The 26,765-nt window shown below is 49.0% G+C and overlaps 12 protein-coding genes across 12 annotated transcripts; 6 read left to right on the top strand and 6 right to left on the bottom strand.

The window, feature by feature from the left end:
• Positions 1 to 377: 377 nt before the first annotated feature.
• On the top strand, positions 378 to 1,224 carry BO88DRAFT_489802 (uncharacterized protein; the record flags this gene model as incomplete). The annotated part of the gene is made up of 2 exons (XM_025712734.1): positions 378 to 500; positions 692 to 1,224. The coding sequence occupies 2 exons, from the start codon at positions 378 to 380 to the stop codon at positions 1,097 to 1,099; spliced, it is 531 nt and encodes a 176-aa protein (XP_025560481.1). The 3' UTR covers positions 1,100 to 1,224.
• Positions 1,225 to 1,339: 115 nt separating this feature from the next.
• Positions 1,340 to 1,920, bottom strand: BO88DRAFT_489801 (DUF427 domain-containing protein; the record flags this gene model as incomplete). The annotated part of the gene is made up of 4 exons (XM_025712733.1): positions 1,778 to 1,920; positions 1,616 to 1,721; positions 1,446 to 1,526; positions 1,340 to 1,374 (listed from the first exon to the last, which is right to left on the bottom strand). Exons 1-4 carry the CDS (start codon positions 1,856 to 1,858, stop codon positions 1,340 to 1,342), a joined length of 303 nt encoding a protein of 100 aa, XP_025560480.1. The 5' UTR covers positions 1,859 to 1,920.
• Positions 1,921 to 2,069: 149 nt separating this feature from the next.
• Positions 2,070 to 4,007, bottom strand: BO88DRAFT_469173 (uncharacterized protein; the record flags this gene model as incomplete). The annotated part of the gene is made up of 1 exon (XM_025711609.1): positions 2,070 to 4,007. One exon carries the CDS (start codon positions 4,005 to 4,007, stop codon positions 2,070 to 2,072), a length of 1,938 nt encoding a protein of 645 aa, XP_025560479.1.
• Positions 4,008 to 5,741: 1,734 nt separating this feature from the next.
• BO88DRAFT_406703 (putative aromatic-L-amino-acid decarboxylase) lies at positions 5,742 to 7,547 on the bottom strand. Its single transcript, XM_025707221.1, has 3 exons — positions 7,453 to 7,547; positions 6,399 to 7,329; positions 5,742 to 6,346 (listed from the first exon to the last, which is right to left on the bottom strand). The coding sequence occupies exons 1-3, from the start codon at positions 7,499 to 7,501 to the stop codon at positions 5,776 to 5,778; spliced, it is 1,551 nt and encodes a 516-aa protein (XP_025560478.1). The 5' UTR covers positions 7,502 to 7,547; the 3' UTR covers positions 5,742 to 5,775.
• A 716-nt stretch (positions 7,548 to 8,263) lies between these two features.
• On the bottom strand, positions 8,264 to 11,150 carry BO88DRAFT_392993 (uncharacterized protein; the record flags this gene model as incomplete). Its single annotated transcript, XM_025705088.1, has 2 exons — positions 8,264 to 8,585; positions 9,697 to 11,150. The coding sequence occupies 2 exons, from the start codon at positions 11,148 to 11,150 to the stop codon at positions 8,408 to 8,410; spliced, it is 1,632 nt and encodes a 543-aa protein (XP_025560477.1). The 3' UTR covers positions 8,264 to 8,407.
• A 1,368-nt stretch (positions 11,151 to 12,518) lies between these two features.
• On the bottom strand, positions 12,519 to 13,379 carry BO88DRAFT_392989 (RibD family protein; the record flags this gene model as incomplete). The annotated part of the gene is made up of 1 exon (XM_025705087.1): positions 12,519 to 13,379. The coding sequence occupies exon 1, from the start codon at positions 13,341 to 13,343 to the stop codon at positions 12,519 to 12,521; it is 825 nt and encodes a 274-aa protein (XP_025560476.1). The 5' UTR covers positions 13,344 to 13,379.
• A 632-nt stretch (positions 13,380 to 14,011) lies between these two features.
• Positions 14,012 to 14,683, bottom strand: BO88DRAFT_406700 (uncharacterized protein). Its single transcript, XM_025707220.1, has 3 exons — positions 14,558 to 14,683; positions 14,355 to 14,498; positions 14,012 to 14,302 (listed from the first exon to the last, which is right to left on the bottom strand). The coding sequence occupies exons 1-3, from the start codon at positions 14,578 to 14,580 to the stop codon at positions 14,281 to 14,283; spliced, it is 189 nt and encodes a 62-aa protein (XP_025560475.1). The 5' UTR covers positions 14,581 to 14,683; the 3' UTR covers positions 14,012 to 14,280.
• A 486-nt stretch (positions 14,684 to 15,169) lies between these two features.
• On the top strand, positions 15,170 to 16,868 carry BO88DRAFT_406699 (magnesium transporter CorA family protein). The gene is made up of 2 exons (XM_025707219.1): positions 15,170 to 15,949; positions 16,006 to 16,868. The coding sequence occupies exons 1-2, from the start codon at positions 15,444 to 15,446 to the stop codon at positions 16,589 to 16,591; spliced, it is 1,092 nt and encodes a 363-aa protein (XP_025560474.1). The 5' UTR covers positions 15,170 to 15,443; the 3' UTR covers positions 16,592 to 16,868.
• Positions 16,869 to 18,288: 1,420 nt separating this feature from the next.
• BO88DRAFT_113630 (amino acid transporter) lies at positions 18,289 to 20,731 on the top strand. The gene is made up of 5 exons (XM_025701288.1): positions 18,289 to 18,702; positions 18,758 to 18,804; positions 18,855 to 18,908; positions 18,961 to 20,008; positions 20,070 to 20,731. The coding sequence occupies exons 1-5, from the start codon at positions 18,409 to 18,411 to the stop codon at positions 20,244 to 20,246; spliced, it is 1,620 nt and encodes a 539-aa protein (XP_025560473.1). The 5' UTR covers positions 18,289 to 18,408; the 3' UTR covers positions 20,247 to 20,731.
• Positions 20,732 to 21,781: 1,050 nt separating this feature from the next.
• On the top strand, positions 21,782 to 22,297 carry BO88DRAFT_469168 (uncharacterized protein; the record flags this gene model as incomplete). The annotated part of the gene is made up of 1 exon (XM_025711608.1): positions 21,782 to 22,297. One exon carries the CDS (start codon positions 21,782 to 21,784, stop codon positions 22,295 to 22,297), a length of 516 nt encoding a protein of 171 aa, XP_025560472.1.
• A 315-nt stretch (positions 22,298 to 22,612) lies between these two features.
• Positions 22,613 to 23,128, top strand: BO88DRAFT_456081 (uncharacterized protein; the record flags this gene model as incomplete). The annotated part of the gene is made up of 1 exon (XM_025710908.1): positions 22,613 to 23,128. One exon carries the CDS (start codon positions 22,613 to 22,615, stop codon positions 23,126 to 23,128), a length of 516 nt encoding a protein of 171 aa, XP_025560471.1.
• Positions 23,129 to 23,952: 824 nt separating this feature from the next.
• Positions 23,953 to 26,177, top strand: BO88DRAFT_392980 (beta-hexosaminidase; the record flags this gene model as incomplete). Its single annotated transcript, XM_025705086.1, has 3 exons — positions 23,953 to 24,007; positions 24,056 to 24,528; positions 24,576 to 26,177. The coding sequence occupies 3 exons, from the start codon at positions 23,953 to 23,955 to the stop codon at positions 26,175 to 26,177; spliced, it is 2,130 nt and encodes a 709-aa protein (XP_025560470.1).
• Positions 26,178 to 26,765: the final 588 nt, after the last annotated feature.

Genomic DNA, 26,765 nt, shown 5'->3' with positions numbered 1-26,765 from the left:
ATTTGGCTTTGTTCTAGCATGCAAGCAATGTTTGCATTTACACAATTATACGCCGTCATCAAAGGTTACAACTTTGCAGACCGCTACTTGAAGTCCTTGGCATCTCGATTGTATATAGACGCCTGGCTGATTCTTCGCAAATACCTGCCCTGGATCTCGTGCCCACCCACCACCATACCCTAATGATCACTGCGAAAATATATCCCGAACGGTTTGTTTGGACATGGCTCTACCACTGTCCGTCATGGGTTATTCCCTACGTTTCAGCCAGATCATCCGTCTCTTGTCTGACCCCATCGGAAAGCGACAATTCTCCTTCCCTCCAGGGACCATATAGGCAGCGTTGCCTTCTGATACCCTGACAATTCAGGACAACCATGGATCACGATCAAGTGGTCTTCCTGACCGGAGCCACTGGCAACTTTGGAGGATGTATCCTATACAAATTGGCGGTGCAGTTGCCCACGAAAAAGAACTACGTACTGTGTCGCCGCTCTTTTGTACATGCCATGGACAAATGGGAGCATCGATGAAACGGGTGAAAGAGATTTTCGACTCCGGCAAAGTGCTCTGCCTCATCGGCGATACCACCGAGCCACACCTGGGATTGAGAGGAAAGCCGATCGAGATAGACTACAGCAGGAAGTGACTGTTATTATCCACAGCGCAGCACCCATACTTATGTTCCAAGAGCTCCACGAAGCGGTCCACCACCTCGCTGGGGATAACGTCAGACGCCTGTATTGTCGGCCTTGGAAACACACGCCTCACAAGCGACCCTACTGTCCGGACAGTGTGGCCGCATTCCGACCCGCGATTCTCCCTCTATACCGATATCGAGGTGAAGGAAGGACGAAGCACAACTGCTGGTGGGGCAGCCTTCAAAGAGCTCCTGCGGCGGATCGAGCAGAACCCGGCCATGCTCCTTGAGCCCGATGTGGAGAACAATCTGACTTACGAATTGAGCAAGCACCTGGCACGACATATGCCGCGGGCTGCTGAGACGTCCGCGGAGGGTATTGTAGAGATGCCGATTGACTCCCTTATGGCGGTGGAAATCCAGCGCGGGTTGCGAGGCGATCTCGAACTGGGATATTAACATGGTGGAGATTGCGAAGATTGGGAAGATTGGAAAGTTGGCGGAGGCCGCCATTCATTTTTTTGAAGAAGAAGTATGGCCTTGTGAAGGAGGGGAGTAGTGAGTGACGAGTGCCTGTTTCTTTCGTACTAGGATAGATTTACTCGAGTATTAAATGTGGATGTTATATCAAACTAGTACTTCTGTATCAATCATCCATGCTTACTACAAACATGCCATTCATCAAGCTCAACTATGCTTTCAATCCACGGTCACTTTGATACCCTCTGTCGTGTCTGAATCCATGCGCTGTTAGCTGACTTCACAACTTCACCTAGCCTGGAAACAATTAATAGGTCAAACATACAAAACGCTACATGGTCCTTGATATTGCTTGCAGCGTCATATGGGCTGGGATAATACCACGCTGCACCAGGGATTGACGTAGCTAGATATCAAACTGTTAACAACGATACAATCACTCTGTCTCCCCAGCGAGGAGTTTGAATCAAAGAAGAGGTGGAGAGAGATCCTCACGCCCAATCACGAGAGAGTAATAGGATGCATCTCCTTTCCACGGACAATATGTCACTTTGTCGATCGGGACGAAGAGTGATTTATCTTTAATTGCTGTGGGTGGGAACTGAATAATGTGTTAAGTCGGTTTGGGTATCTAGGCTATGTGGTTTGGGGGCTTACATAGATGTTCCCTTCGACGGTCTCCCAGGTGGGAGATTCGGCGAGGACGATGTCGTTGAAGGTTGCTCTAGCGAGGGGCATGGTTATGGTGGAGGGGAAGATGAGTTGCACTAGTGCTTGTGTATTGAAGAAACAAGTAGAAAGAGTGAGCAAAAAAGAGAGATATATACTAGTTATTGCTGATGTGATACAGTTGCATTAATAATGCAGTCATGGCGTAAGTGCGGGGAAATTCCCCGAGTGGATTGAACCTAGAGACCATTCCCGTGTATGGCACAGCGAAAGGCGCCTTCTAAAAATACACTATGCTGTCTTCATCCTTTTCACGACTTGCGTCAAACCCATCGATCTTCGTGCACGGCTTTGTATCAGCCCTGCATCCCACCCAGTCTGGACTAGGCCAGGACCATCGCTCGAAGTTGAACTGCGGCAGATGCAAACACGTACCCTCGCATTTGTCGGACTCTTGTACCTGATTCCCATCACAGTCGATCCCCAGTGTCCGTCGCATCTCATCTTCGCAGGCTTGTAGGGTTCTCCATGTCCCCTCACACCACGCACAGTATAAAGTCTCAGGTTTGGGGGTGTTGAACATCAGCGATTTCATCTTCTGATGAACATGACTCAGCGACACCTTGTGCGCGCTTGGATTTTCCACGGCCGTAAAGATTAGTAGCCAAGGATGCAATGATTGATGCTCACAGGGAGTCCGATAACTCTTCTGCTCGTTCTCAAGCGTGAAACTCAAGTATTTCCGGATAATTTCCTCAAAGCTCTGATACAGCTCCGATCGAGCTTGGTAAATAGCTTCATACATATCCCTGGGCAGAAGTCCGTCTTTTGGCTTGGACTTGAACGTGTAATCCATAATCACACCACGCGTAGCATATCGGAAATCCCGTCCGGATCCAGACTGAAATACCCAAGTAATGAACAACACCCAGTCCACTAGCTCTTTGTGTGAGGGCACATATCTTTCTGGTCTCACACAGGTGTTTTCCAGCCAGGCAGCCGAAAAGGGCTTCATGGCATCTCGTAGCTCGAATCTATCCACAATAACAGCGATGTCCTTGAGAAACACAAGCTCAACAGGTTTCCACCAATCGATCCATCCCCTGTTCAGGGTTTGCAGAACCCATAGCATAGCTGCGGGATTGGGCCAATCGTATGACAGATCTTTCACCCAGACAAGCTCATCCTCGTCCCAGCGAGCCTGGTTGTTAGGCTGTGCGTCGTCGGTTTCTTGATATCCGAAGATTTCGGCGAAGACCCTGGATGAAAGGACTAGTGGCTTCACGGGGACGCGAATTAGGGTAGGTGGACAGTAAGTTGTGATTTTAATCAACACATCTAGTTTCGCCGTTGGATCTTTTGAGTACGGGCGCAGATCATGAATAATCCCCTGCTTCTTCTTGCGCCCTTCCACATAATTGGTCCATCCTAGATAGTCGCATCCAGGGAAGCACACAGCGTCATCCTCGTCGTGGACGTGTTCATCGTCGTATTCAGAATCATCCTCAGGATCATCCTCAGAATCATCCTCAGATTCACTCTCATCGTCATCGTCTGACATATCCATTTTCGAGCAGATACAACAGACAGGTTCATCCTGGTCGTCGGTTGAGATATCCTCCATGTCTCCATCATCAGACTCATCTGATCCAGAGTCATCGCTTTCGGTATCCCCATAGACCAGATCTTTCATGCTATCATCCTCATCATGATGAGATGATAGATGTGCGTCATTCTCATACAGATGATCGAAGGTGTCTTCGATGCGATCAACACTGGATTTCTTGATGGGCGCATTTTCAGGATCGTAGTCTTCTTCATCTTCTTCATCTTCTCTCCGTTCTCCATCATCCCCCCAGTCGCTGTCGACACCTTGCTCACTATCACCATCCGCAAGGTCCATATCCTCCTCACTGTACTCTCTATCATCCCCACTCTCGGACGCCTCATAGTCATGATCGATGTCCAAGTCCTCCATGACTTCGTTGAGATCAACCTCGGTAGCTACCTCGGTAGCCACATCGGTAGCATCGTCGTCGATGGTGCCTTCATCCTCTGCTGGAGGAGGTATATTCTCCTTAAAATCAGCGGGGTTGGAGGTAGGGATGAAGCCACAGGCGGCAGAATTTGGCACCAACCCATCAACCATATCCATATCAGTATCACTGAGCATGTTGAAGTCCTCCATCTGAGCAATTGGTTCTTCGACGTGGTGCATCTTGAATAGTCAAACGACAAATGGGGTTTTTTTCTCTCAAATTTTGCGTGTGTTGACAAATGACGTCTATATAGCGATGCTGGCAGTGACAGGTGATGGAACTAGGGCTGGTAGTCGATACATCCCCCTGTTCAAGCGGTACATGTACACCTATTTATCTTTCGTTCAGGGGAACATGATTCGGAGACATCCATGTTGGTTTGCTACTCTATAGTACTGGTAATGCATGGCATGGGGTTTGCCTTCTCTGGCTGTGCGCATTACAAAGGCAAGGAAGAATAGGGGGTGATAGATGAAACGTGTTGACCAAGACTGGGTTTCTGAAGAGGTGATAAGTACTTATATGATCTGCGGATGTCTTTGAGAGATTGTGGTTGGTGCATTGTTTCCTTTTGAGAAGAACGGTAGTCCTTCGATGTAATGTACGGTCTGCAGTGGGATCTTCCATTGCATGCATAGTGTGGCTTTGTCACTGATTTACAATGACTTTATCATTATATGGTCTTTCTTGCGTGGGTGGGCGGCCATTCGCGGTTTCTCTGCGTTGTGGAAAGCATATGTCTTTGTCACGAGTGAAGTTCAATGTTTAGCTTGATGTACTTCTTTATATCGTAAGAATTGGCAGGGGATTTGACAGTCATCATAATCCTACATCTAAGAAACTAATGGCTGACTCTGCCGGGTCCTACCCTCGCACCATTTGCATAACTAGATGGCGTGTCTACTTGGCCGAGACTTCATCTGCAGTTCCCCTCCACTGAACGGTGCCTTTCTTTATACTGTTGGTTCATTTGCTGAATCTATCTGAATTTCCAGAAAACAGTTCTCTCAGACACGGTTACCGCCATAATAGACATGCCAATCCGAAACTCCGCCAACCCCTTTTACGAGCGAGTTTCTCTCGAAGTCAAGGAGATGGAGCTCCCCGGAAGTCGAGATAATGTACAGCCAAGCCTCGCCCGGCAAAGCATATTGATTGATGTTCAATCTAGACTACTGAAGTCCCACTTGGAATTCGCCAGATGCCATGGCCTCAAAGATGTGTTTCCTGTCCAGGTAACAACCCTGGAGACCGGAGAGCCTCTCCACATTATCACCTCTCACAACGTATATTACATTGGGAATATCATATATGAGCATGTTCAGCAAATCACCAAGCCAACATCTTGGCCAGATATTCTGGACGCGCTAATCAAGAAGGTAGAAGAGGTCTGGAATCGAAGAAGCTTGGGCTTGGTGATGTGCCAAAGGACGAACAACCCCGGGATGATGAAGTGATTGAGGATGGAGATATTTTGTTCCTGCCAAGTTTGTCTCAGTCATGGTCACTGATCATTAGAGTGGATTGTCAGCTTCACTTTTACTGAAATAACTGGTGGTCAGGCTTGATTTGGTAATACGGCTGTTTTATCAAGACCTCACTTCTACCTCAATAACATCTTCACTGATATCTAGTGTGTTTTCTTTGTACATTGTAGGTTAACAATGCTTTGAAATATAGAATTTATTCACTCTTTGTCGTATGGATAAGGATGGGTTTATCCGCTTAATGTGAGTTGTTTGACTTTCACCATACGTGAATGTTGCTTTGTTGATTTTAGCTTGGTACTTTCTCTAATGTCTGGTGATATCTGAATTCACTGCCAATTATCCAAGGCCATTGTTCTGGGAGAGCTATGCCACATGCGACCCATAAAGTACTATCTGAATGCAATATCATATATCATATCTACAGGCAATCACAACATCCAAAAATGGTATCTAACACCTACCCCCTTTTGATAACCTCCTCCGCCGTCTCCACCAAAATCTCGAACGCCCTCCTAACATACTTCTCCTCGGCCGCTGGGTTCGTACTCACAACCCGAATAGCATAAACCTTACAGATAACGGTCGAAGTGATGAAGATCTCTCCCCGAGAGTTAACCAATTCATACACCTCCTTGGTCAACTCGTTCGCAGCCTCATCCGGCTGTGCAACAACAACCCCATTCTCAGCTTCTACCATTGTTGTTCCCGACTTGGGGCTCTTGATTCGGAACACAGTCAACCCAAAGGCAGGAGTTGTGATAATATCAAACAGATCAGCCCGACTGCGGACCAGACTCGCAAAGGTCTCTCCTAGTCCGATAGACTTGCGGATGTAGTCCTTCATGCCGGTAAGGCCGTAGCTGCGCATGACAAACCAGATCTTCAGGGCACGGAACCGACGGCCCAGAGACATGCTCCAGTTACGGTAGTCGGTCACCTTGCCGGAGTCGGAGTAGTGGTTGCGCAGGTAGGCAGGGGTGATGTCAAGGGCGTTAGTGAGGTCTTCGCGGTTGCGAATGAAGAGGCAACTATGCCAGTTAGCAACTTATAACATCGTAAAGGAATGGAGAAAGCACAAACCTAGCATCAAAGTTAACCAACAGCCACTTGTGCATATTCAGATTGAAGCTGTCGACTCCTTCGGCGAACTCCTTCGACAGATACTGCCACTCATCCGCGACCAGCGCCGCACCCGCATAAGCAGCATCAATATGGACCCAAATCCTCTTCCAATGCTCCTTCTCCGCCAGAACAGCCTTGATCTCTCGGAACCGATCAACGGCACACGAATTCGTCGTACCAAGACCCAAGGTAATGAAGTAAGGCGTCAGGTTATTCCGATCCAACCCCTCCAAAACATCCCTCAACCTCTCCCCAGTCATCTCCAAGTTATCCTCCAATCTCGCCTCGACACTCCTAAACCTCGTTCCTGCCAACAACGCCCCCTTCGCCGTACTGCTGTGCGCCTGGTTACTAGCCAATGCTACCAACCGACTCCTCAACTCCATCATTCGATCCTCATACTCCACCGTATCAGGCTTGAACCCCTCACTGACCACAATCTCAGTCACGCGCCTTTCCCTCGCAGCAATCATCATTGTCGCGACGGTATCACTCGCCGTAACCTGGATCACACCTCCTCCGCGGTTTTCTGACGTGCTGAGGAAGCATTCCGGCAATGCAAGCGCCTGAGCGAGCCAGTCCATCACGATGGTCTCGAGTTCCGTGCACGCCGGGGAGCAGAGCCAGTTGAATGCGGGGGCTGTGAAGGCTGCGCTGTACATTTCACCCAAGATACTGGGATAGGTGACGCCGGCGGGGAAGAAGGCCATGAAGTTGGGGGATTGCCAGTGCGTGATGCCCGGCTTAATCTTGGTTTCAATGTCCGATTGGATGGCGCTCCATGGTTCGGGGTTCTCGGGGGGTGATGTTGGAATTAAGGGGCGGAGGTAGCCTGGTTCGATGGTGGGAAGGACGCGCTGGTTCGGAAGGTCATCGAAGTAGTTAATTACTGTTGTTTTCGGGGGGTGGTTAGCTGTGTCTCTCTCTCCGTGTGTGTATGTGTGTGTTTGTGTGGTGAAGCGGGCGGGGATTGGAGAAGTGCGGGGTGCAGGAACTGGGCACAGAGACTAACTGTCGTCAATGGCCGAATGGGCGGCCTCCCGGAATTGTTCGCGATCCATTGGATATATATGAGAGACCCAGGCTTGACCCAAGGGTAAATTGAGGAAGTGGAATGGGAGAACTGGAATGAAATTCAGCGGAGACTTCGGGATCTAGAATTCTTTTATCGATAAGCCGAGGCCGGTGGGGTGGGCGCCGGAATTGGTTCCGAAGGTGTTCCGATGTGTCAAGGGAAGGGCGTCTGATCTACGCTTTTGGTCCAATTGGAAGCCATTCATTGATCTTGATAATACGCCAGGAATGAGTTAATATATTCAGGGTCCGGGTAAATTGCTCCTCGTGCATCATGTGCGTTTGACAAGCGCGCCAGGGGGGGTGTTGACGGATATTTCGCGGGTAACGGCGGTATTTGTCGGATGTTGCTTCTTTCCGAGTTTGTATGCATTTGGGTACTTTATTGGGGGGTTTAGATAAGAGGATGAGATCTCGTGTTTACTTTAATAATGAGACTTTTCTGGGAATGAAATTTTGCTAGGTAGTGAGTGGGGTTTTGACTATGTTGTGGTTGCTAATGAGGCTCCCAGGGTGTGCCTCGATTCCGATTTCCGAGCGAGCTCAAATTGCTCGGTTGTCCATTGCAGTGAAATTTGTGATCCAAATACACTAGCATATATCTCATAAGCACACTGACTACTCGATGATTACTACTCGCGTATAATTGTTTCAACCGAGTCGCTTTGTTATAGAGCGTATGATGCATCCATTTAATGTCTTGGTATAGACTGAAAGAAAACGTGAAATAAAGATAGATTATATCCCATATCAATACCCAGGCAAATCAAATTAACCCTAAATATGTTCAAAACAATCTAGTCAAACATCTACCCCCTCAAGCCAATTACCAAATCTTTCCGGTAGCCCAACGGAACAGAAGAACAACTACCCAAGCAAAATGAATAACATCATCAAGACGCATCTTCAGCTTCCCCCTCCACTTCCTCCGCAGCCTCCCCCTCCGCCGCCTCCACCACCACAGGCTGTCCCAAATCCTCCTCCACAAGCTGCGCCAGAAACATAGCGTCCTCCATAGTATCGTCCGCCTCGTCTCCTTGTTGTGTTCGAATATCGGGACCAGGATGTTCCCTGACCGGGTCGAGTAGTGGTTGTAGGTCGAGGACGGTACGGGGAATCGGGCTCCTCGTCAGAGTATGCGGTGAAGCACATTGTCTTGATTTTGCAGGGATTTTGGAAGATAGTTGGTGGTATTTATGTTATTGATGAGGTTGTTTATGTGGAGTGTGCAGTTCAATGAGTCGGAAGATGCCTTGTCTAACGCTGGAATGATATATATGTCTTTAGTTCTTTGCATAAAGTAGAAAGTGAAATGTCTTGTGCCGCGGTGAATTAAGTAGAGATAGGGTTCGTTATAAAACATATTGCGCAGAGCCTCAGCCTTGTTTATGTTGCACGAGGCTGCTGATGGGCGTAGTCATGCGGATAACTCCGCCTCGTCTCGTGTTTGCGTGACTCGGAGTGCATGATGTGGCTATGCTGACTGGCTGAGCGAGATACAAGGCTGCGGCTGCAGGCATGTGCGATGTGGTGATTTGCAGGGTTTCTGAGTTTAGTTCGATGTTTACTAAGGATTCTGGTGGTGAATAACTGTAGTGGGAAGATGAATGAGATTGCCTTGCTCAAAGTATAATCCTGGGTCGACAGCGATAAGTCGATCTTTGGACGTCTCATGATGCGATGAGTCTTGCTGATAGGACCAAACATATACGATATTTATCAGGGATTCCATATTCCAACAATCCTTTTACTCACTAATTAATAGATGTGTAGTCATTTTGGAAGTGTCTGATGAAAGGAGGGAATTATTGGTGCATCATGAATCATGAACAAAATGTTGCATCAAGATGAGAGTTTGGTAGGTGTATGTAGATGGCTTGATTCTTGTTTGTTTTGTGTAGTATATAAATGTTGTGAAAAGATGTACTTTTGATGAAATATGTGTCTTCCATTCTGGCGACAATCAGGAGAATAAAACGCGCCCAGCATCCCTGGTATAGAGGACGTATTTGAATATCAAGTATCGGGAGGGAGGATTAGGGAGGTGGCTGTATATATGGCTTTCATTGGCGTTAATTCTTAGACGATAACAAAAGCCTACATCCAGTGACATATAATCAACCATCAAGGTCCGTTCGTCCAGAGTCCTGGTCGCATATGGTCAAAGCGAACTCCAACATACATGTCGAATTCATCAATCAAGTCGTCACATTCCTCTACTGTTATGTCAGGCTCATCATCGCTGATGAACAGACGGATAATCACTTCCTGCAATAGAGGCACCCGCCGATGACGGTCCGACAACCGAAGGAAATCCGCCACCACATCCTGGAGAACGGGCACTGTATTGGAGGTCAACCCCTCTGCCCTTCCCACATATTGGAAGTCCCAGCGTAGGCCAAGCCTTTCCAGTGTTACTGGTAAACCTCGATTTATACAAGGCTCTTCTATATCCTGGAATCCATTAAGCAGCTGGACCGGTGATTCGAGTGTTTTGAGCCGATTAAAACCCTGGAAGAATTCAGGCATCATAGATCTGAATAAAGGACCCCATATGTTGGTGTCACTGGTAATCTCCAGGCCTATTGGTATGCTAGAGAGGCTGATTGAGAGGTGCTCTAGACACCCATACAATCCTTTCAGTCCATCCAGAATGTATTCTCCATCATTGTAAGAGGGTACAGACTGATGCCAAAAATCTTCCTCTTCGTAGGTCATACCAAGGTGAAGAGTGCGAAGGCTTTTCATTCCTTGTAAGATCTTGAAGAGCGCGCAGTCCATTACTGAAACGTGGTCCAGGATAAGGGTTTCAAGTGCCGTGTAGTCCGTTTGAATACCTGGAACCCGCTCGAGCTGAAGACTATGATGGCTACGTAGCCAGACCTTGAGGTGCTTGATCTTTTGTAACCGAAATAATGGGATCACTTGTGATGAAAAGCAACTCGGAACATGCGTTTTGTCACGCAAATGTGGGAGTTTGTTTTGTAGTGCGTTAGTTCCGTAATCAATCTCTTTGAGGTGGTCAAAGTTATTTTGCAACTCTGCAGAATATATATTCTCACCAGAGATAAGGCGCTCGAGTATCATTCCAGGAAGTCCGCCATTTACGAGGAAGGTGTAATCGAGCTTGAGAGACCTTAGATTATAGAGAAAAGGTAGGAGGAGGGCCACCATGGCGTACACGTTTCGTGCTGCAATGGACCTGTGCCAATCTGAACGGTCCTTCGGGCTTTCAATGATACAACCCACAGTATATCGAAGATAGTCTATTTCCTGGTAAAAGGGCATCTTGTCATTCTTAATGATAGGGGTCAGGTCAAGGCTGCACCCTTGGATCCCAGGACTCTCAATGATCTGAGTCTTTTGGGGAGGACTGCGCCCCAGTAAGTGCACCTCTCGGATTAAGCCACACAGGCGGCTGCGTGTGTCCTTATTTCGGACAAGAGTTGTCCACAGCGACATGATTCGGTATCGAGACATCTTGCCATTCCAATCCCATTGAATCTTTCGATAGAGATAGCGAGTGGCAACACGATTTAGTGTGCGGGATGTCAAGCAAATGCTGTTGAGGTCTCCGGTCTCGAGATACTCGCAAGTCTCATTCCAGACATCTTCCATAAAAGGAAAGTCAGACATCGTGGCGATCGATTTGATGCTTGCGTTTCCGATTTTGTGGTGTCTATGGGCATGTGGCGATATATCAAGATGTGCTCAATCATCTATAGGATCACAGCACCTTATAAAGGTACCATGATTCTGTGTTGTCAGTGATACTCTTGGGATCTTGGAAAATCCCCGATTATAGCATTATTCTGCGAGATTAGTAGGTTTGAGGATATTCTGCTTACCATCCAGTAAGATGTAAAATCTGATCCTGTACCAGCCAGCCTACTAATGAGCCGTTTTGCGAACCGGTGCTTTTCAACATTTTCTGGCGTGTTCCGAAACCTTACAAACGGCTTGTTGATTTTGTGGAGTACTTCAGTCGTCACATGCTGGTAAAGTGAGAATCTGTATTCTTTGGGCCAGACGCCACAGTAATAAGAACTTCATCACTGAAAAGTGCGCTGTGGAAGACTCCGAAAAGAAAGCAAGATCTTGAGAGGAAGAATCCACGTAGGTCAGTCACATGGGGCCTAAAAGGTAGTCATTCACAGTTATAATCTCTTTCATTATAATGGGCCGGACAATAAACTTTTCTTGTAAGGATATGTGCCGCAAAGTTATTTTCTATGATTACTGGGCACAAAGCAAAGATCACGGCTGATGGTACGGAACATATCTGTCTCCATTGCAGCACCACTCATACATCTGTAACAGAGGGACGACTGACATGGATTGTGTAGAAGATAGAACTGTGCATCAGTCAAAGCAATGACCAACCATAGCCCCGGTGACACCCTCGAAGAGGTTTTGGTAAGGATATGAAGTCATAAGAAAGGTGACCATTACTCAACCGTAATCTGCGCCATGAATGCATTGCCCTGAGACCGATAGAATAAATTCTTGAAGACGCTCTCTCCTCGGCGTACTCAGAAAGGCGCCCTCAAATTCAATATGTCAAAGATGTAGTATGCGGGACCCAGCGGCAGGTTCATTCAATTGACCCGGAAATACATTCCCGCTTTCCTGTCGTTAGTGCCGTCAAGGAGCCGCATACCTTACATAGATAATATGCTTGTTGCTCTCCTTTCCTTTTCTATCATGAGCATTTACTATGGCATTAGGTATCTGCGTTAACAACATTCTTTCGTAATGTAGGATTGCCAAAAACCTGTTCTTCGAGGTTTGAGGCCTTCCAGTAAAGAAAGCCTCTTAGCGGTGTTTCAACTAGAGGAGACACTTTGTGTTCGGCGATATATCCTCAATGCCTGGATAGTACTAATTACTGGATACCGTGAAGAAGCTAGAACTGCTGAGTCTGAACAACACTAAAGCATCATGAATGAACCATCTATTCTATACTGAATGGAGAAACCTGCATTTTGATGAACCCAGCCACCCCTACTCAGACCCCTTAATCCTCCCACAAAGCACCACATCCTCCCCAAGCGGATACCACTTCACGCCGGTCAACCTCGAAGCCGGAACAATCACACCCCCCTCGACCCTCCTCTTCGGTGAAACCACCACGCCCCCCTGGCCCAACCAAGTCGGAGCAATCGTAACAATCACCGAATCAACCAACGACTGACATCCCGGCTCAAGCAACGAGTTGATGATTGAACCACCCCCTTCAATCATCACACTCTTTAGTCCCTCCCGCACAAGACACTCCAACAACGCAGTCCAATCAATCCGATGCGCACCATCCGAACCCACCCCCATCGGCAACGCAATGAACTTCCCCCCATGACCCTCCAGAACCTCCTTCTGAGCCGCAGAAGGCACCGTCTCCGCAGCCGTAACAATAAACGGAGCCCTGCCGCGCCCATTCCTCGCTAGCTCAAAGATCTTTGACTGCGCTGTAAACTCCCATCTGGCTGAGGGGTCGATAATGATTGGTCGGGGTTGGCCCGCCAAACCTTCGGAGCCGTATCCGCCTACCCCTGCCAATCGACAGTTCAGGCCGGGATTATCGGCCACGGCGGTGCCTACGCCGATAAGAATAGCGTCATGGCGCGAGCGTAGATAGTGCGTCATAGCTTTGGATTGCGGGCCGGACAGCACGGTCCGCGTGCCCGGGGCCAGAGCTAATTGTGAGTCGAGGGATGTGGCGAAGGTGAGGGTGGTGAAGGGGAGCGATGACGATGACGGGTTGCCATCTTTGGGTGGGAGATGGTGTTCCAAGAAGGTGCGGTCTTCGGTGGGGAAGTTGAGGCTATCCATAGTGGTGGTGGTGTTGTTATTGTTGGATTGATGGTGGTGCGGTATCGGTGATATTAGCTCGGATTGGATGGCGGGGTGTACTGATGCCTCAGGCATAATTTTGAGATTTGAGTGGATTCAGTTCCGGGGGTTGTTGATTGGTCGGAATTGTGGCCGCTTTGCTTCGAAAGTCATCGCATCTGATTGGTTGGTTTTGGATGCTTCCTTTCAAATCCAGTTTTGGCCGTCAGCGACCGGTTCATTGCATGGCAGTAATTATTAATCTGCATGGTAATGTGATGTGGTTAGAGAGATATCGAAGGTTTATGCTAGACTGATAGTTAGTATGTCATCTCCAGGCGGACTGCTGAATTCGGTCCCAGTGAACCGTGCTATATGCTAGAGAATTGTTCACGCGGTTACTTAATATCCCATGCTTTCAACAACATTGAACAATCCAGTACTTTCTTTGATGACCTTGTCGGAATATCCATTTTTGGAAATACACTTGCGTCATGTGACCCCTCCAATTATCGGTCAATTCCGGTCGCCTTCTCCCTGCCCTGTTCTCCTCAACCGGCACACACGATGCAAATCATTGTTGTCAGTGGTGATACAATCAATAAATCGGTCTATAGGACTTCTATTTAGAAATCGCTTGATATTCAAAGAATTTCGGGGCTTGATACCTTTCAACATTGAATGTTCCAAGTCTCAACATGACAGGTCCTTGATTTTGGGCACACAGCAGAATGAATTACCTTCAAACACTGAACTTCAATAAATATGACACATAGTTTGAACAGCAGATGCTGGCAGAGAAAACAATACAATGTACATATGCAATGCAAGTATCGCTTCATAAGGCACACAATGCAACAATGACAAATCATCAACGCCAAGATACCTTCGCTCCAGTACGTAATACAGGTACTGACACATCCCTCTTCCCATCCCATCAGGAGGTGAACCACATGAATCTGGGCATCAAAATTAGCTGAAAGCGCAATCCTTAGTCAAGCAAATACCTACATCTCATAGGCCATAGAGGGAATATCCTTGCAAAGTGAGACACCAGATCGAAGAAGGGATATGGTTGCACCCGTCAGCACAAGTATGGCCAATGGACGAAACGCCAGAAACCAGGCATATCTCCACACGACCCCTACTGCGGATCTGTAAAGAATCTGATCAGCTCGCTAGCAAAGTTAGTTAGCAATCGTGCTGCAGCTTACATGAGAGTGGAGGTGGAGGACATCTCGGTTAGTCGTGGGCGTTCTTTCTCAACGAACAAAAGGCCTTTGTGGTATTGAGGGAGAGGACTTTCAAACTTCAATGATGAACAAAACGATCAAGACACGATCCTGGAAGGTGGAAAAAACAAGCCAAGGCTTTTATGTCAAGGTTATATCTCATTTGCTTGCGCCATTGCCAAGGTGGCAGCCTGCTATCGTCATCCCCAACGGGTCTCGTCCGAGCCACAACAGCGGGGGTAAACGTTGCACCGCGCCAAAGACACTGGATCTTTAGATAGAATTGTCTAATCCCATTTAGGAAGGCCCATGGTGAAAAATGCTGCCTGAACCCGATGATCCTACCAAATCCTGCCTTCCGACTATCCGTAAGCTGTCCACGGGGTCCTCGAGGGCTGGCCAACCAGGAAGGCTTGCTGGGTCAAGTCGCGCCAGATGCGAAGGGTGACTGGGCAGGGCAGCCGGAAAACTTGCGTGGGGGATCCACTATTGGCTCCTCGGGAGGGGAAAGGGGCCCGCTCCCTCAGCCCTACAAGGCTGCTGCTGGATTCTGTGAAATATCAGTTGACCCCTGGCTTTGCGCAACGTGGATGTCCTGTTTCTTCCTGCTTGCTCTTGCAAAATAAATCACTCTCTTTCTACCTGTTCCGGGCCAGGCGCTCACGGATGAGAACCGTGTCGATCTTTGACGTTTTGCTTGTTCGATCAGTCAACAAGCGTCTACATCATAGAATGGGCTGAGTGTACGCCTTTTCTGCCCGTTTCTGGCTTTTGTGTTTCTCTTGTGGCTACAACCGTTGTGTATCAAACCTGCTTTTTGTCGCTCTTTTCCCCTCCCTGAGGTGGCTTCTCAGTCCGGACTCACAGAATGGACGCGAAGGGACTCCACCGGTTTTCCCACTTTTCCTGTCGAACCCAGCAGGTCGTCACCTCGTCCACCTGGGGGGGCCTGCTCATCGAGCAGTCTACCTTGTCTGCTGACACCAAAGGTTTGGAGCGGGACACATGGTGGGTTGACATTTGCGACGCCACCGAGGAAGAGGTCAGCACTGTCTGCCAGGCATTGTCCATCCACCCTCTGACGGCAGAGGACATTGCGACTAGGGAACCTCGCGAGAAGATTGAAGCATTTCGGAACTACTATTTGATCTCCTTCCAAACCTTGCTTCCAACAGACGACCTCAAGAGTTCTCGAAGCCTCAAGCCATCATCGTCTATCCCCGGCTCCTCAGGGTTCTACATTCTGGTATTCAAGAATGCCACAGTGACCTTTTCTCCCAGTGGCTGTCACCACATCGCCCGAGTCCGGGACCGAATCCGTCGGACACAGGACACGCATCTCGTATCGAGTGATTGGATCTGCTACGCTCTTATGTACGACCGCTTTCTCTTGTTCTAATCCTCCCGACTACTGACAAACCAAACAACAGTGACGAGATCATCGACGATTTCGAACCGTACATGCGCGCAGCAGAACGCGAAGCCGATGCGATCGAAGATCAAGTGTTCATCGCCCGCGTCGACGACGTCAAGGCGCTCATTCCTCAACTCGACAGCCTCCGCAAGAGTATCACTCAGCTCATCCGCTGCTTGACCGGTAAATACGACGTCTTAAATGGCTTTGTCAAGCGTTGTCAGGCGAAGGACAGAAATCCAATGTTCCCGGATGGCGATCTTTTGGTGTACCTGGGCGACGTGCAAGACCATCTGGTGACCACATTGACCAGTCTGTCACATTTCGATGAGATTGTGGGACGGTCGCAATCGAATTTCCTGGCGCAGCTCAGCGTGAACAATATCCGGTTGAGTTACGATGTCAATGCGGTCTTGAGTAAGGTGACCATCCTGGCGACAATCTTTGTTCCCTTGCATATGGTCACTGGGTTATTTGGTATGAATGTGGAGGTCCCTGGACAGAATGTGGAGAATCTTGGATGGTTCTTTGGTATCGTAGGGTGCATGTGTGCATTTGTCGTGGTTTGCTGCTTGCTTGCGAAGAGGCTGCGGTTGCTCTAGACACGATTTAGGGTCCTGGCAATATTCTCATATGGGTCGCAAATCATCCATGATAGCATAACTTGGGCGATGATATTCGCAAATCTTCCTGTCGGACAAGATCTCTCAGCGTATAGTAATGAGCTTGAGGACCGTGCAGAGTTTTGAGGGTTTGTAGAAGTCACGCCGTCACCTCACCTCATTTCTCTATCCTTAATCTTCCCGTCAACTCACCGTTACCAATCTATCGTCTGTCAAGACATTTGTGATTGTCTAATCACCTCTCATGCTATCTCTGACTAATAACCATATCTCTCAATCGATATTTGTTATCTACGAGATCTCCGACCAAGGTCCCATACAGCAAGCTTCCCCGTCCCCGCTCCTGGCCAGGGACGACGGACCGTCCCATGTGGAGAACATCGCAAAATATGAGGCGCTGCAGACGGAACACGGGCAGGCAAACCGATCCAGCCGGGTCGCTGATCATACGAGTATCTGCTCATTGCTGTTATCAACCAATGGGCCTGCAGACTAGTGTCGGGGCTTGATAAACTGAGGGTCGAAGACACGGTCGCGGACCGCGCAATTACAGATAAGCACTACTGTTCGATCATGGACCATAGCTAATCCTTCCCAATAGAGTGATAGTTTCCAGAAACTATGTCAATGAAACCTTAGACAATATCGACCAGTCTGTTGTTGGGATAGTCTAAGGGTATAACATGGCCGGACTATACACACGGCTGGCTGGCCAGGAATCCTGGAAAAACTTGCCCGTTGCGGTACCTTTGCACGTGACATGGGAGAGCTGCTGCAAAGAATGCTCATCCCTACTGTGTCTGTCAGTCATTGTCAGCATCGGAAAGATACGGCCCCGACACCTTATCTAGCCAGTAAGACAAGCCTTTCCATCACTGCAGCCAAGACGCACTCCTATCGGACAGTCCGCCAATGGCATTTACCAGCTGCAAGATAAGCCAGTTAGGTAATCCAACAGTGTCCCACCAAGACATTCGGCCCGATTAATGACTTCGCTGCACTAAGCTGCCTCCGTCTCTCCCCTATTCTCAGCCAGGTTACCTGAGAGAATCACGTAAACTCGCAACCACCATTCATACGACTCATTCACCTCGCACATGCAAATTACTCTGCCTTTCCAATAGTTTCTATCACCGCCACACTAGGCATGTTAGCCGAGTCAACAGAGGACCCCAGGCCCGTGCAATGACATCAGCGGTACCGGGGGTTCCACGTGGCGTCGTGGCTAACGGATAACACCAATCAGGGGCAGCGATAGACGAGGAGAGCCTCTGGGAAATGAACGCCGGCGGGGGACGGCTGGCCATTGGGGAGGCGATGGATTCGAGGACCGGTGCACCCGCTAACCTTGGTGTAGGAAAGCTGTCCCGCGAAATAGCCAGGAATCGCAGACGGGATGTCATGGTGATCCACTCGAGTCCACTTGCCCATGTTCCTGTGCCTCGTCTCCGTGGAATAGGGAGATAGAGGGGCAACTCCGGAACGCCAGTACGCCGTAGCGGCCTTCTATACGACCCGCCGGCGAAGCTTACCAGGTCGCTGCGTCGCTTGACCATTGAGCTTCGTTATAACTCGTCCCACCGACGCGCAACTTGGTCTTGCCGATATGGGACTAAACCGGATATATCTTAGGCCGAATTTGATGTTGCTGACGCCTTGCATGCACCTTTAAAATCTTTTCGATTTCTCTTAAAACTTTTTTTTTCGTTTTCTTTGTTTTCTGTCAATTAACGCTTCCTAACTCGGCCTGTCCTGTCTATTCTGCCTCAACCACGCTGCATAACCGACAAGCAATTATGGCAGACATCAAAGCAGCTGCGAATCCAGCCATGGAGACTGACGGCGCTGAACTCGAGAAAGTCCGCCTCGCCGGTACGAATCAGGCCGACACCCAACTCGCCGCCGAGTTTGGTTACAAGCCCGTCTTCAAGCGAGAGTTCGGGTATCTCTCCACTTTCTCGTTCGCAGTCAGTATCAGTGGTCTGTTTGCAACCATCATGACCACCATGTCCTATCCTCTCGAGGCGGGAGGAAGCAGCGCGGTGGTATGGTGTTGGTTTGTTTCGGGAGCCGGGTGCATGTGTATCGCGGTAGGTAGTCCAATATGACAATGCGTTGTGCGGAGGCTGATGGAAGATACTGCAGCTTTCGGTTGCTGAGCTTGTATCTGCCTACCCGACCTCTGGAGGCCTGTAAGTGTCACCATTCACTCGGGACGACCGTTGCTAACCCTAAGCGACAGATATTTTACGATCTCAAGACTTGCTCCACATGATTGGGTTCCATCGATCAGTTGGTATGGAAACACTGATGGTTTGCTTCAGAGGATGCATGTTGATACTGTTTAGGGTGACCGGTTGGTTAAACTTTCTTGGACAGATCTGTGGTGTGGCCTCGTCCGAGTATGGTGGTGCGCAAATGCTCCTGGCCATTGTCTCGATGTGCAAGGGGATGGACAACTACGAGATCAAAACCACAACTACCGTTGGTGTGATGGCTGGTTTGACTTTCATCACCGGTCTGGTTAACTCTCTGTCTACATACTGGATGGAAAAGATGACCAAATTCTATGTCATCTTCCACGTCTGCATCCTCGTGGCTTGTGCTATTGCTCTTCTGGTCATGACCGACGACAAACACGATGCCTCGTATGTTTTCACCCATGTCGAATCGACCACTGGTTGGCAGCCCATCGGTTTCAGCTGGCTGTTTGGCTTCCTGTCTGTCAGCTGGACCATGACGGACTATGATGCCACGGCTCATATTACCGAGGAGATCAGCAACCCTGAGATCAAGGCGCCTTGGGCGATTTCAATGGCTATGCTGTTCACTTATCTGGCTGGCTTCCTGTTCAACATCGTTCTGTGCTTCTGCATGGGTGACCCGAACGCTATCCTTAACTCCAAGATGGAACAGCCAGTCGCACAGATCTTCTATAACAGCCTTGGCAAGGGTGGTGCCATCTTCTTCACCGTTTCTGCTCTGCTCATTATCAAGTTTGTCACCTTCACAGCCATGCAGTCGCTTGGCCGAACTGTCTTTGCCTTTTCTCGTGACCGCATGCTTCCCTTTTCCAACGTCTGGGTCAAGGTATCTCCCATGACTGGCACTCCCCTCTATGCGGTCTGGATCTCTGTGTTCTTCTGCATTGCGATCAATCTTATCGCTCTGGGCTCCTACACGGCAGTTGATGCCGTCTTCACCCTCTGCTCCATCGCTCTTGACTGGAGCTATTGCATCCCCGTTCTGTGCAAACTGCTGTTTGGCCAATTCAGACCCGGACCTTGGCACATGGGCATCTTCAGCAAGTTCGTAAATGTCTGGGCCTGCCTCTGGACGCTCTTTGTCAGCATTATTTTCGTTCTTCCCACGGACCGTCCCGTGACCCCTGACAACGTAAGTGGAAATGATTGCATACCCGTGCTCTCTTTGGGCTGACCAAATCACCCTACCTCAGATGAACTATGCCTGTGTGTTCCTGGTGTTTGTCTTGCTGTTTGCGCTGGTTTACTGGTTCATCAGCGGCAAGCGCTTCTACCATGGCCCTATCACCGAAGCAGTAGTAGCAGATTCAGCCTCCGAACGCAACCTACCCGGCGACACCAAATCGGATAAGGACGGACGAGAGAACTGATGGACGGCCATTATGTTTGCCCGAGGCGCTCTTCGACACACCCGCATTATTATATCTACCCCCGCGACATTATACCCGAGCGAACCCCTGCAACAAGCCCGTGTACGAAACGATCCCTTGAGCGACAGCCCGTATGCCGACCCAAGCGAGCCCCGCAGCAATCTATACCCAACGCCTGTTATATACCCAGCGACATAACATCCCCATACGAAGCCCTTCACTCACCCATTGGATCCCTTGCGACAACCGGCCATCCCTGCGAGTATTGGATTTCCCCCGCGCCACGTGACTACTAATCCCCCATTTGGATACCATCCCTTAGCGACCTCCGTTGAACGAAGCCCTGTAGCGACAATCCGAAGCCCGTGCATGTGCCGAACTTCCCTTGCGACAATGGACCGATCGGATCGATGCCCCAGCAACCAGAGAATTGTTTAGTGGCCCATATGTAGGAAGGTTTCTCTTCACATGAGGTTCTGCCTTGTGTAGGAGATTATTTATTTGCTTGTTGTTCTGTATATACTGTTCCAAAAGTTCTTGCAATTCTTGCAAGTATTGATTTCACCAGGTGCTTGCTGTTGAGAACGCTTGTTTGTTTGTTTGTTGTGGCCCCTTGAAGCCTTGAGTGTGGCATGATGGTATGATACGACCCAACGCGGCAATCGCAGACCTCCCAATGCCTTTCGTCAATTTCCGACAAATCGATCGCCAAGACCCCCGCGGATACTGCCGCACGTGCCCTGCCCTAACGCCAGAGAATATGACCGGCTATTCCATTTCCTTTTACAGGAACATCGATATAGGACGAGATATCATCCGATTTGGATAATATTTGCCTTCGACAATCCCGAAACGGTACAGCCCTATGCGCTATTGAACCCGAGCCCACGCCAACAGCCGTCCATCGATCGAGACAGCGAGACGTCGGAGGTTCCCATTTCCTTATACTTTGTCCTACAGCGATGGGATATGGCACGATTCCAGCCCATCGCTTACAGATGTATGCTAGAGCCAGTTAATTCTTTGAGGAGGTGGTGCGTTCCGTTTATTGGATGCGGTCAGGATGTCAGATTTGAATACTATGCATCCGTTCACGCAGCTCAATCTTCCTTTTCCCCCGAGCGTGCACACTTCTCTTGTAAAGTGACCCGCTATAACGACTAATATTAGCCCATTCACTATCGCCGAGCAACTATCACAGGTATCTCACTCCCCCTGCTAGGTAGCAACACAATCCCAATCCAGAGAAACTCAAACTGACGCCCTTTTGACGTTCCGTGTCCCTTCCTCCTCTCTCCGTCAGTCTTTCGTACTCCACGGGTGCCACGTTTGCCCTCTTACCATCTCTGATCCTTTCTAGAGTGTCTTTTCTCCTTCTATCTACTTCAAGCACATTGAACTAAGCCCAAAAAAAAAAAAGCAAAAAAAGGGGGGAGTACTGCATACCAACACCACCCCTCCCTCCGACCCTACTATCTCCATCTCGCCCCATCCCGCTCTCTGTCCCCGCAACCAAAACCACTACCACCTTCACCATGACCAACAAACACCCCCACAAACCCTCCATCTCGGCCTCCTCACTCGGCCAAGTGCGCAAAATCTACATGTCAAAGATGACCGAGCAGGGTTGTTCCCGCACCCTGAAGGACAAGTGCAGAGACATATGGGATCAAGTGATCGATGACGCTGTCGAGGCAGATGCCGAATGTTCAGGGATGGGGTTTGCATATGGGTATGGAAAGGAACTGGAGCCAGTCTACATTCCGGACAAACGAAACGGAATCCAGAAGAAGGAAAACGGAAAGAAGGAACACCACGAGGGAAGTACCGAGTCCGAGACAGAAAGTGAGGAGGAGAGCAATTCCGAGACGGAGGTGGAAATTGATCCGAGTCTGGATGGGAGTGAGTGCGAGTGTAGATCTGGGTGTGCGTGCGCGTGCGCTTGTTGTCGGGTGGAGTATCCCGAGAGTTTGGTGGAGAGTGGTGGGGAGAGTGAGGCGGAGAGTTTACTTTCTTGTGGGTTGGATGGAGGGGAGGGGGATGATGAGTAGGATGTGGGTAGGTAGTGTTGCAGTGGTCTTTGTTGGGTTTGGAGGTTGGTGGGAAGTTCCGGGTTTGGGGGTTGGTGGTTTAAGGTGATATTGGTAAATGGGGGGGATTGGAATGTTCCAGGGATAGGGGTATTTATGGATTTAAGATGATATTAGGTGAATGTCTTTGAGGAACATAAATATGATTGTTATTTCCTTTTAATTCTTCTGTTGTAGAGTGCATATTGTGTAACTTGGTCACTTACTCACCACTCATCACTCACCACGTATCGTGTCCAATACTCATCCCCCAGCATTAGCAGCAACCTCACCACCATGTCTTCCCCATCAAGATCATTCAACCCCGAGGATCTGAACTGCCTTGATAGAGACTTGAAGAGAATAAGGACAAGTCTGTCTCAAGACGTTGACTGGTTCTTATCTTCCCAGACTAATTTATTGTTGGATCACATGGACGATATTTCCAATGTTCTGGAACTGCTGGTAACCAATCTCAAGGGACTGCGTGATCGACTGGCCCGAGGACTGGAACAAGTTAATGCTACGTTGGAGACTCTCGATGTTGAGGAGAAAGAGGCGTCACAGGGAGAGGCTACCATGGAGGCTCTCAGAGTTGAGGAGGAAGAGGCGTCACAGGGAGAGAAGAAGGTAGTGAAGAAGGAAAGTGGGCAGAATCACCATCAGCATCATGCAGCGAAGAGTCCGGTTACGAAGAGTCCGAAACATGGTTTGTCACCTCCAGCAAAGGTTAAGGTGCAGGAAAGTGATGGGGATGCGGACTGCTCCGAGGTGGAGGTTGAAAAGGAAGATTTTAACACTCTGTTCGGCTAGGATATAGATTCAGTGTAGATCCGATGGATAGACTGTCTGTATCTGGGATGGGAAGTGGGTGTGTGGTGGTTGCATTTACCATATTGATACTACTATATGAAGCTTGCTGCTGAACTGATATGCACATTCCTGTGTTCTGGGATTATAGTGTCATACTATATAAACTGTGGACTTTTTAGCTGTTCCCGATGTAATGATTAATCTGAATGTGGGTCTCCTATGCTCTACATCTTATTTTCATCACGTATCAGTACATATCAGTACATCTACGTAGATAAGGCTACTCGCAATATCGAATCATGCGCTTTGTAGTTTGACGTATACCCTGATCAGCAACTACATCATATCCAGTGCTGCTTTAGCTTATCGGTTCCTTCAACACACACCTTCCATGGCCTATATGTTACATCCTCCCACTGAAGAATCTCCGATCTATCAGTATCTTCTGCACATTGGTACGTTACATGAAGAGGGGAAGGTGACACTACTAGTATGCTCTAGTACATGATCTGCATCCAACTGTCGGGGCAATCCGATGATAAGCCGACCCCTCATAGGTTATCAGAGTGAAGCGCATATCAACTCCGTGCGGGGTTCCGAACTTAGCCCTCAACTTGGCAATCATAACCAATCAAGGATCTCTTCTAGGTACCGTTTCCAGGTCGCATGAAACGGTCAATATAACCCTGCTAGCCGAGCTGCAACCTTGCTATCGTGCTGCAGGACTTCTCTAGTGTTTGCAGGTTACATGCGGGACTGCCAGGGTTACTATTAATTCGTACGCACGCCCATTCTAAGTCTCCAAGAATAATTCAGGCATCACCATGCGGTGGAGGGCACTTGGTACCGTCGGTCTTATTCTCGACTTCACCATCTGCGGTATGCACCTTGACATATTAGAGCTCATGTAGTCTCTTACAATTACAGGGTTCGCCCGTCTGGTGACGGTCCCCACTATTCCCTTTGCTGATAATAATGGCACCTATGCACTGTCACAACTCACCAAGATTGTCGTGGATGCTCGCCATGCCAGTACTGTGGATACTCAAGGCCAAACATTGATTCCACCGACATTGAAAGAATTCGCTGCGACCTTTCAAGAGGACCTTCGTTCTTCTCTTGGGATCGACCTCCCACTTATCACCAGTAGTACCTCTAGCGACCATGCAATTTTCCTGACCCTCTCCAATAGCACGGACTTCCGCGATGTTGCGGGACGCTTCATAGCGGAGGCATATGCCTTGCTCATCGACAATCATGGAATTACCATCTCTGGGGCAAGCCCCTTAGGCGTTTGGTGGGGAACACGCTCGCTAATCCAGGCTGCTGTGGTTAGTAAACACAACCTCCCTCAAGGCTCTGCAATCGATGCTCCAGGATGGGGAACGCGAGGCGTCATGGTAAGCCCTCACAACACCTGTACACAACCATAAGTCTAACCAATAAGCTTGATGCTGGACGTCACTACTACCCACCCGACTTCTTGATCGAAATGTGCTCGTATCTGTCCTTCTTTAAGCAGAACGTGTTTCACCTCCACCTCAGCGACAATCTATACAACAACGTCGACCTCTACTCCACCCAGGAATCTTTGGATCTCTATGCAGCATTCCGGCCCTGGTCCGACGACCCCGCTTTATCCGGACTCAACAAACGAGCCAACGAGTCCTACACACGCAGCCAATTCGACCATATCCAACGCCAATGCGTCCGCCGTGGTGTCACCATCATCCCTGAAATCGAAGCGCCCGGCCACGCCCTCGCCATCGTGCAATGGCGACCAGAACTCGGCCTGACAGACCTCAGCATGCTCAACATCAGCCATCCAGACACCATCCCGACCATGAAAACAATCTGGAAGATCTTCCTTCCTTGGTTCCACAGCAAAACCGTCCACCTCGGCGCGGACGAATACTCCTCTTCCTACGTCTCCGACTATACCAACTTCGTCAACGACATGCACACCTACATTGCCGAGCAATCCGACAAAAACACCCGCATCTGGGGCACTTTCACCCCATCGCAGGGTGCCAACGTCTCCAAAGCCGTCACCATCCAGCACTGGGAATTCTACGAAGACAACCCGTACTTCGACTACATCAAGAACAACTACTCGGTCCTCAACTCCGACGACGCCTTCTACATAGTCGGGAAATGGTCCGGAAGCTATCCCCAGTACCTCAACAAGACGCGTGTCTTCCACGGCGATCCATCAAACAACGGCCCCTACGCGCCCAACATCTTCTCTACCACTAACGCAACCGATAACCCTCCAAGAGATAACCCCTACGTACTCGGCCACATCGCCGCCCTCTGGAACGACTACGGGCCCAACGCAACGACCTATCTCGAGGCGTATTACTCCTGGCGTGACGTTCTCCCCGCACTAGCAGACAAGCAATGGGGCGGTGATATTTTGGAAGATGAATACGATGATGTGTTCGACACACTCCACGCTGTGATCCCAGGCCAGAACCTCGACCGCCACGTTCCAAGCAAGACGGATCTGATTCTGCATTACAACTTCGCCAATACCACTGGGACAACTGTCCCGGATTTATCTGGGAACAACTACCACGCCACATTCAATCACAGCTGTCCCATCAATACATCTAACTCAACCATAAGATTCACGGAATCATGCACCCTCACCACCCCTATCCAAAGCAAAGGAAGAGACTATACCCTCTCTTTCTCGGTATATCCTTCCACAACTCACCCATCACCTCTATTTTCAGGGAGAGACTCTACCCTCCTCAACGGCAACGGGTCCATAAGTAATATCACCCTCGTGAGCGGCGGGAATCCGTACACACTGAACTACAGTCTCCCGGTCGGAAAATGGTCGGATGTGAGCTTGATAGGAAAGGGAAACAAAACATTTTTATCCGTTGATGGGGGTGAGAAGATGGAATTTCTAGCGAGACTAGGAGTAAATGGGGAGTACTCGGTGTGGGCGCCCATTGCGATCGAGGCACCGGTGCAGAGGATCGGGGAGGGATTTGTAGGGATGATGGGGGAGGTTAAGTTGTGGGGGAGTGCGAGGTGAAGATGCTACTTAGTGCTACTGGTTATACCGATCACCTTTGGTTAGTAGTCAATGCTACAGTAGTATTAGTATGTTCTTCGATGAATATATGAGCGCATCACAGAGAATTTTGGTGACTAAGTCAAAGTTTAGCAGAAATATATATTACTACAGTATGGAAAACGACTACAACCGAACTAGACCTAGAAACCAACCACAAAAACCTCACCCAATTCGACCTTCACAAAATTCGCCACTTCAACCCCCCTAATAAACAAAACCAAAATTTCCAAACCGCCCATTCATGGTCCAAGTCACCCACGAGTCCCTGAAAATTACTATCACTGGATACTGGGTAGAATAGAGGTGGGTAATGGTTCCCCTCCCTCCCGTCTGCCGGACCCGCCCAGATTAAAGTTTTTCTCATTGCAATCTACTCCGTACTAGTTTTAAGCGAAGGGATCCAGAAGCAGGATTTTGTTCTGGTGAAACTTTATTCTTCTCTATTTGTGTTCATATCACTAATTGAAATATGTCGCATTGAGTCACAAAAAGCAAAATCCAATGTGCCAGTCGACCTACTTTTGATGGGTGGGTAGCATAGATAGT

Source organism: Aspergillus vadensis (genome assembly GCF_003184925.1).
Source record: "Aspergillus vadensis CBS 113365 unplaced genomic scaffold BO88scaffold_20, whole genome shotgun sequence".
NCBI classification, from domain to species: domain Eukaryota; kingdom Fungi; phylum Ascomycota; class Eurotiomycetes; order Eurotiales; family Aspergillaceae; genus Aspergillus; species Aspergillus vadensis.
This window is presented reverse-complemented; position numbering and strand designations above follow the sequence as displayed.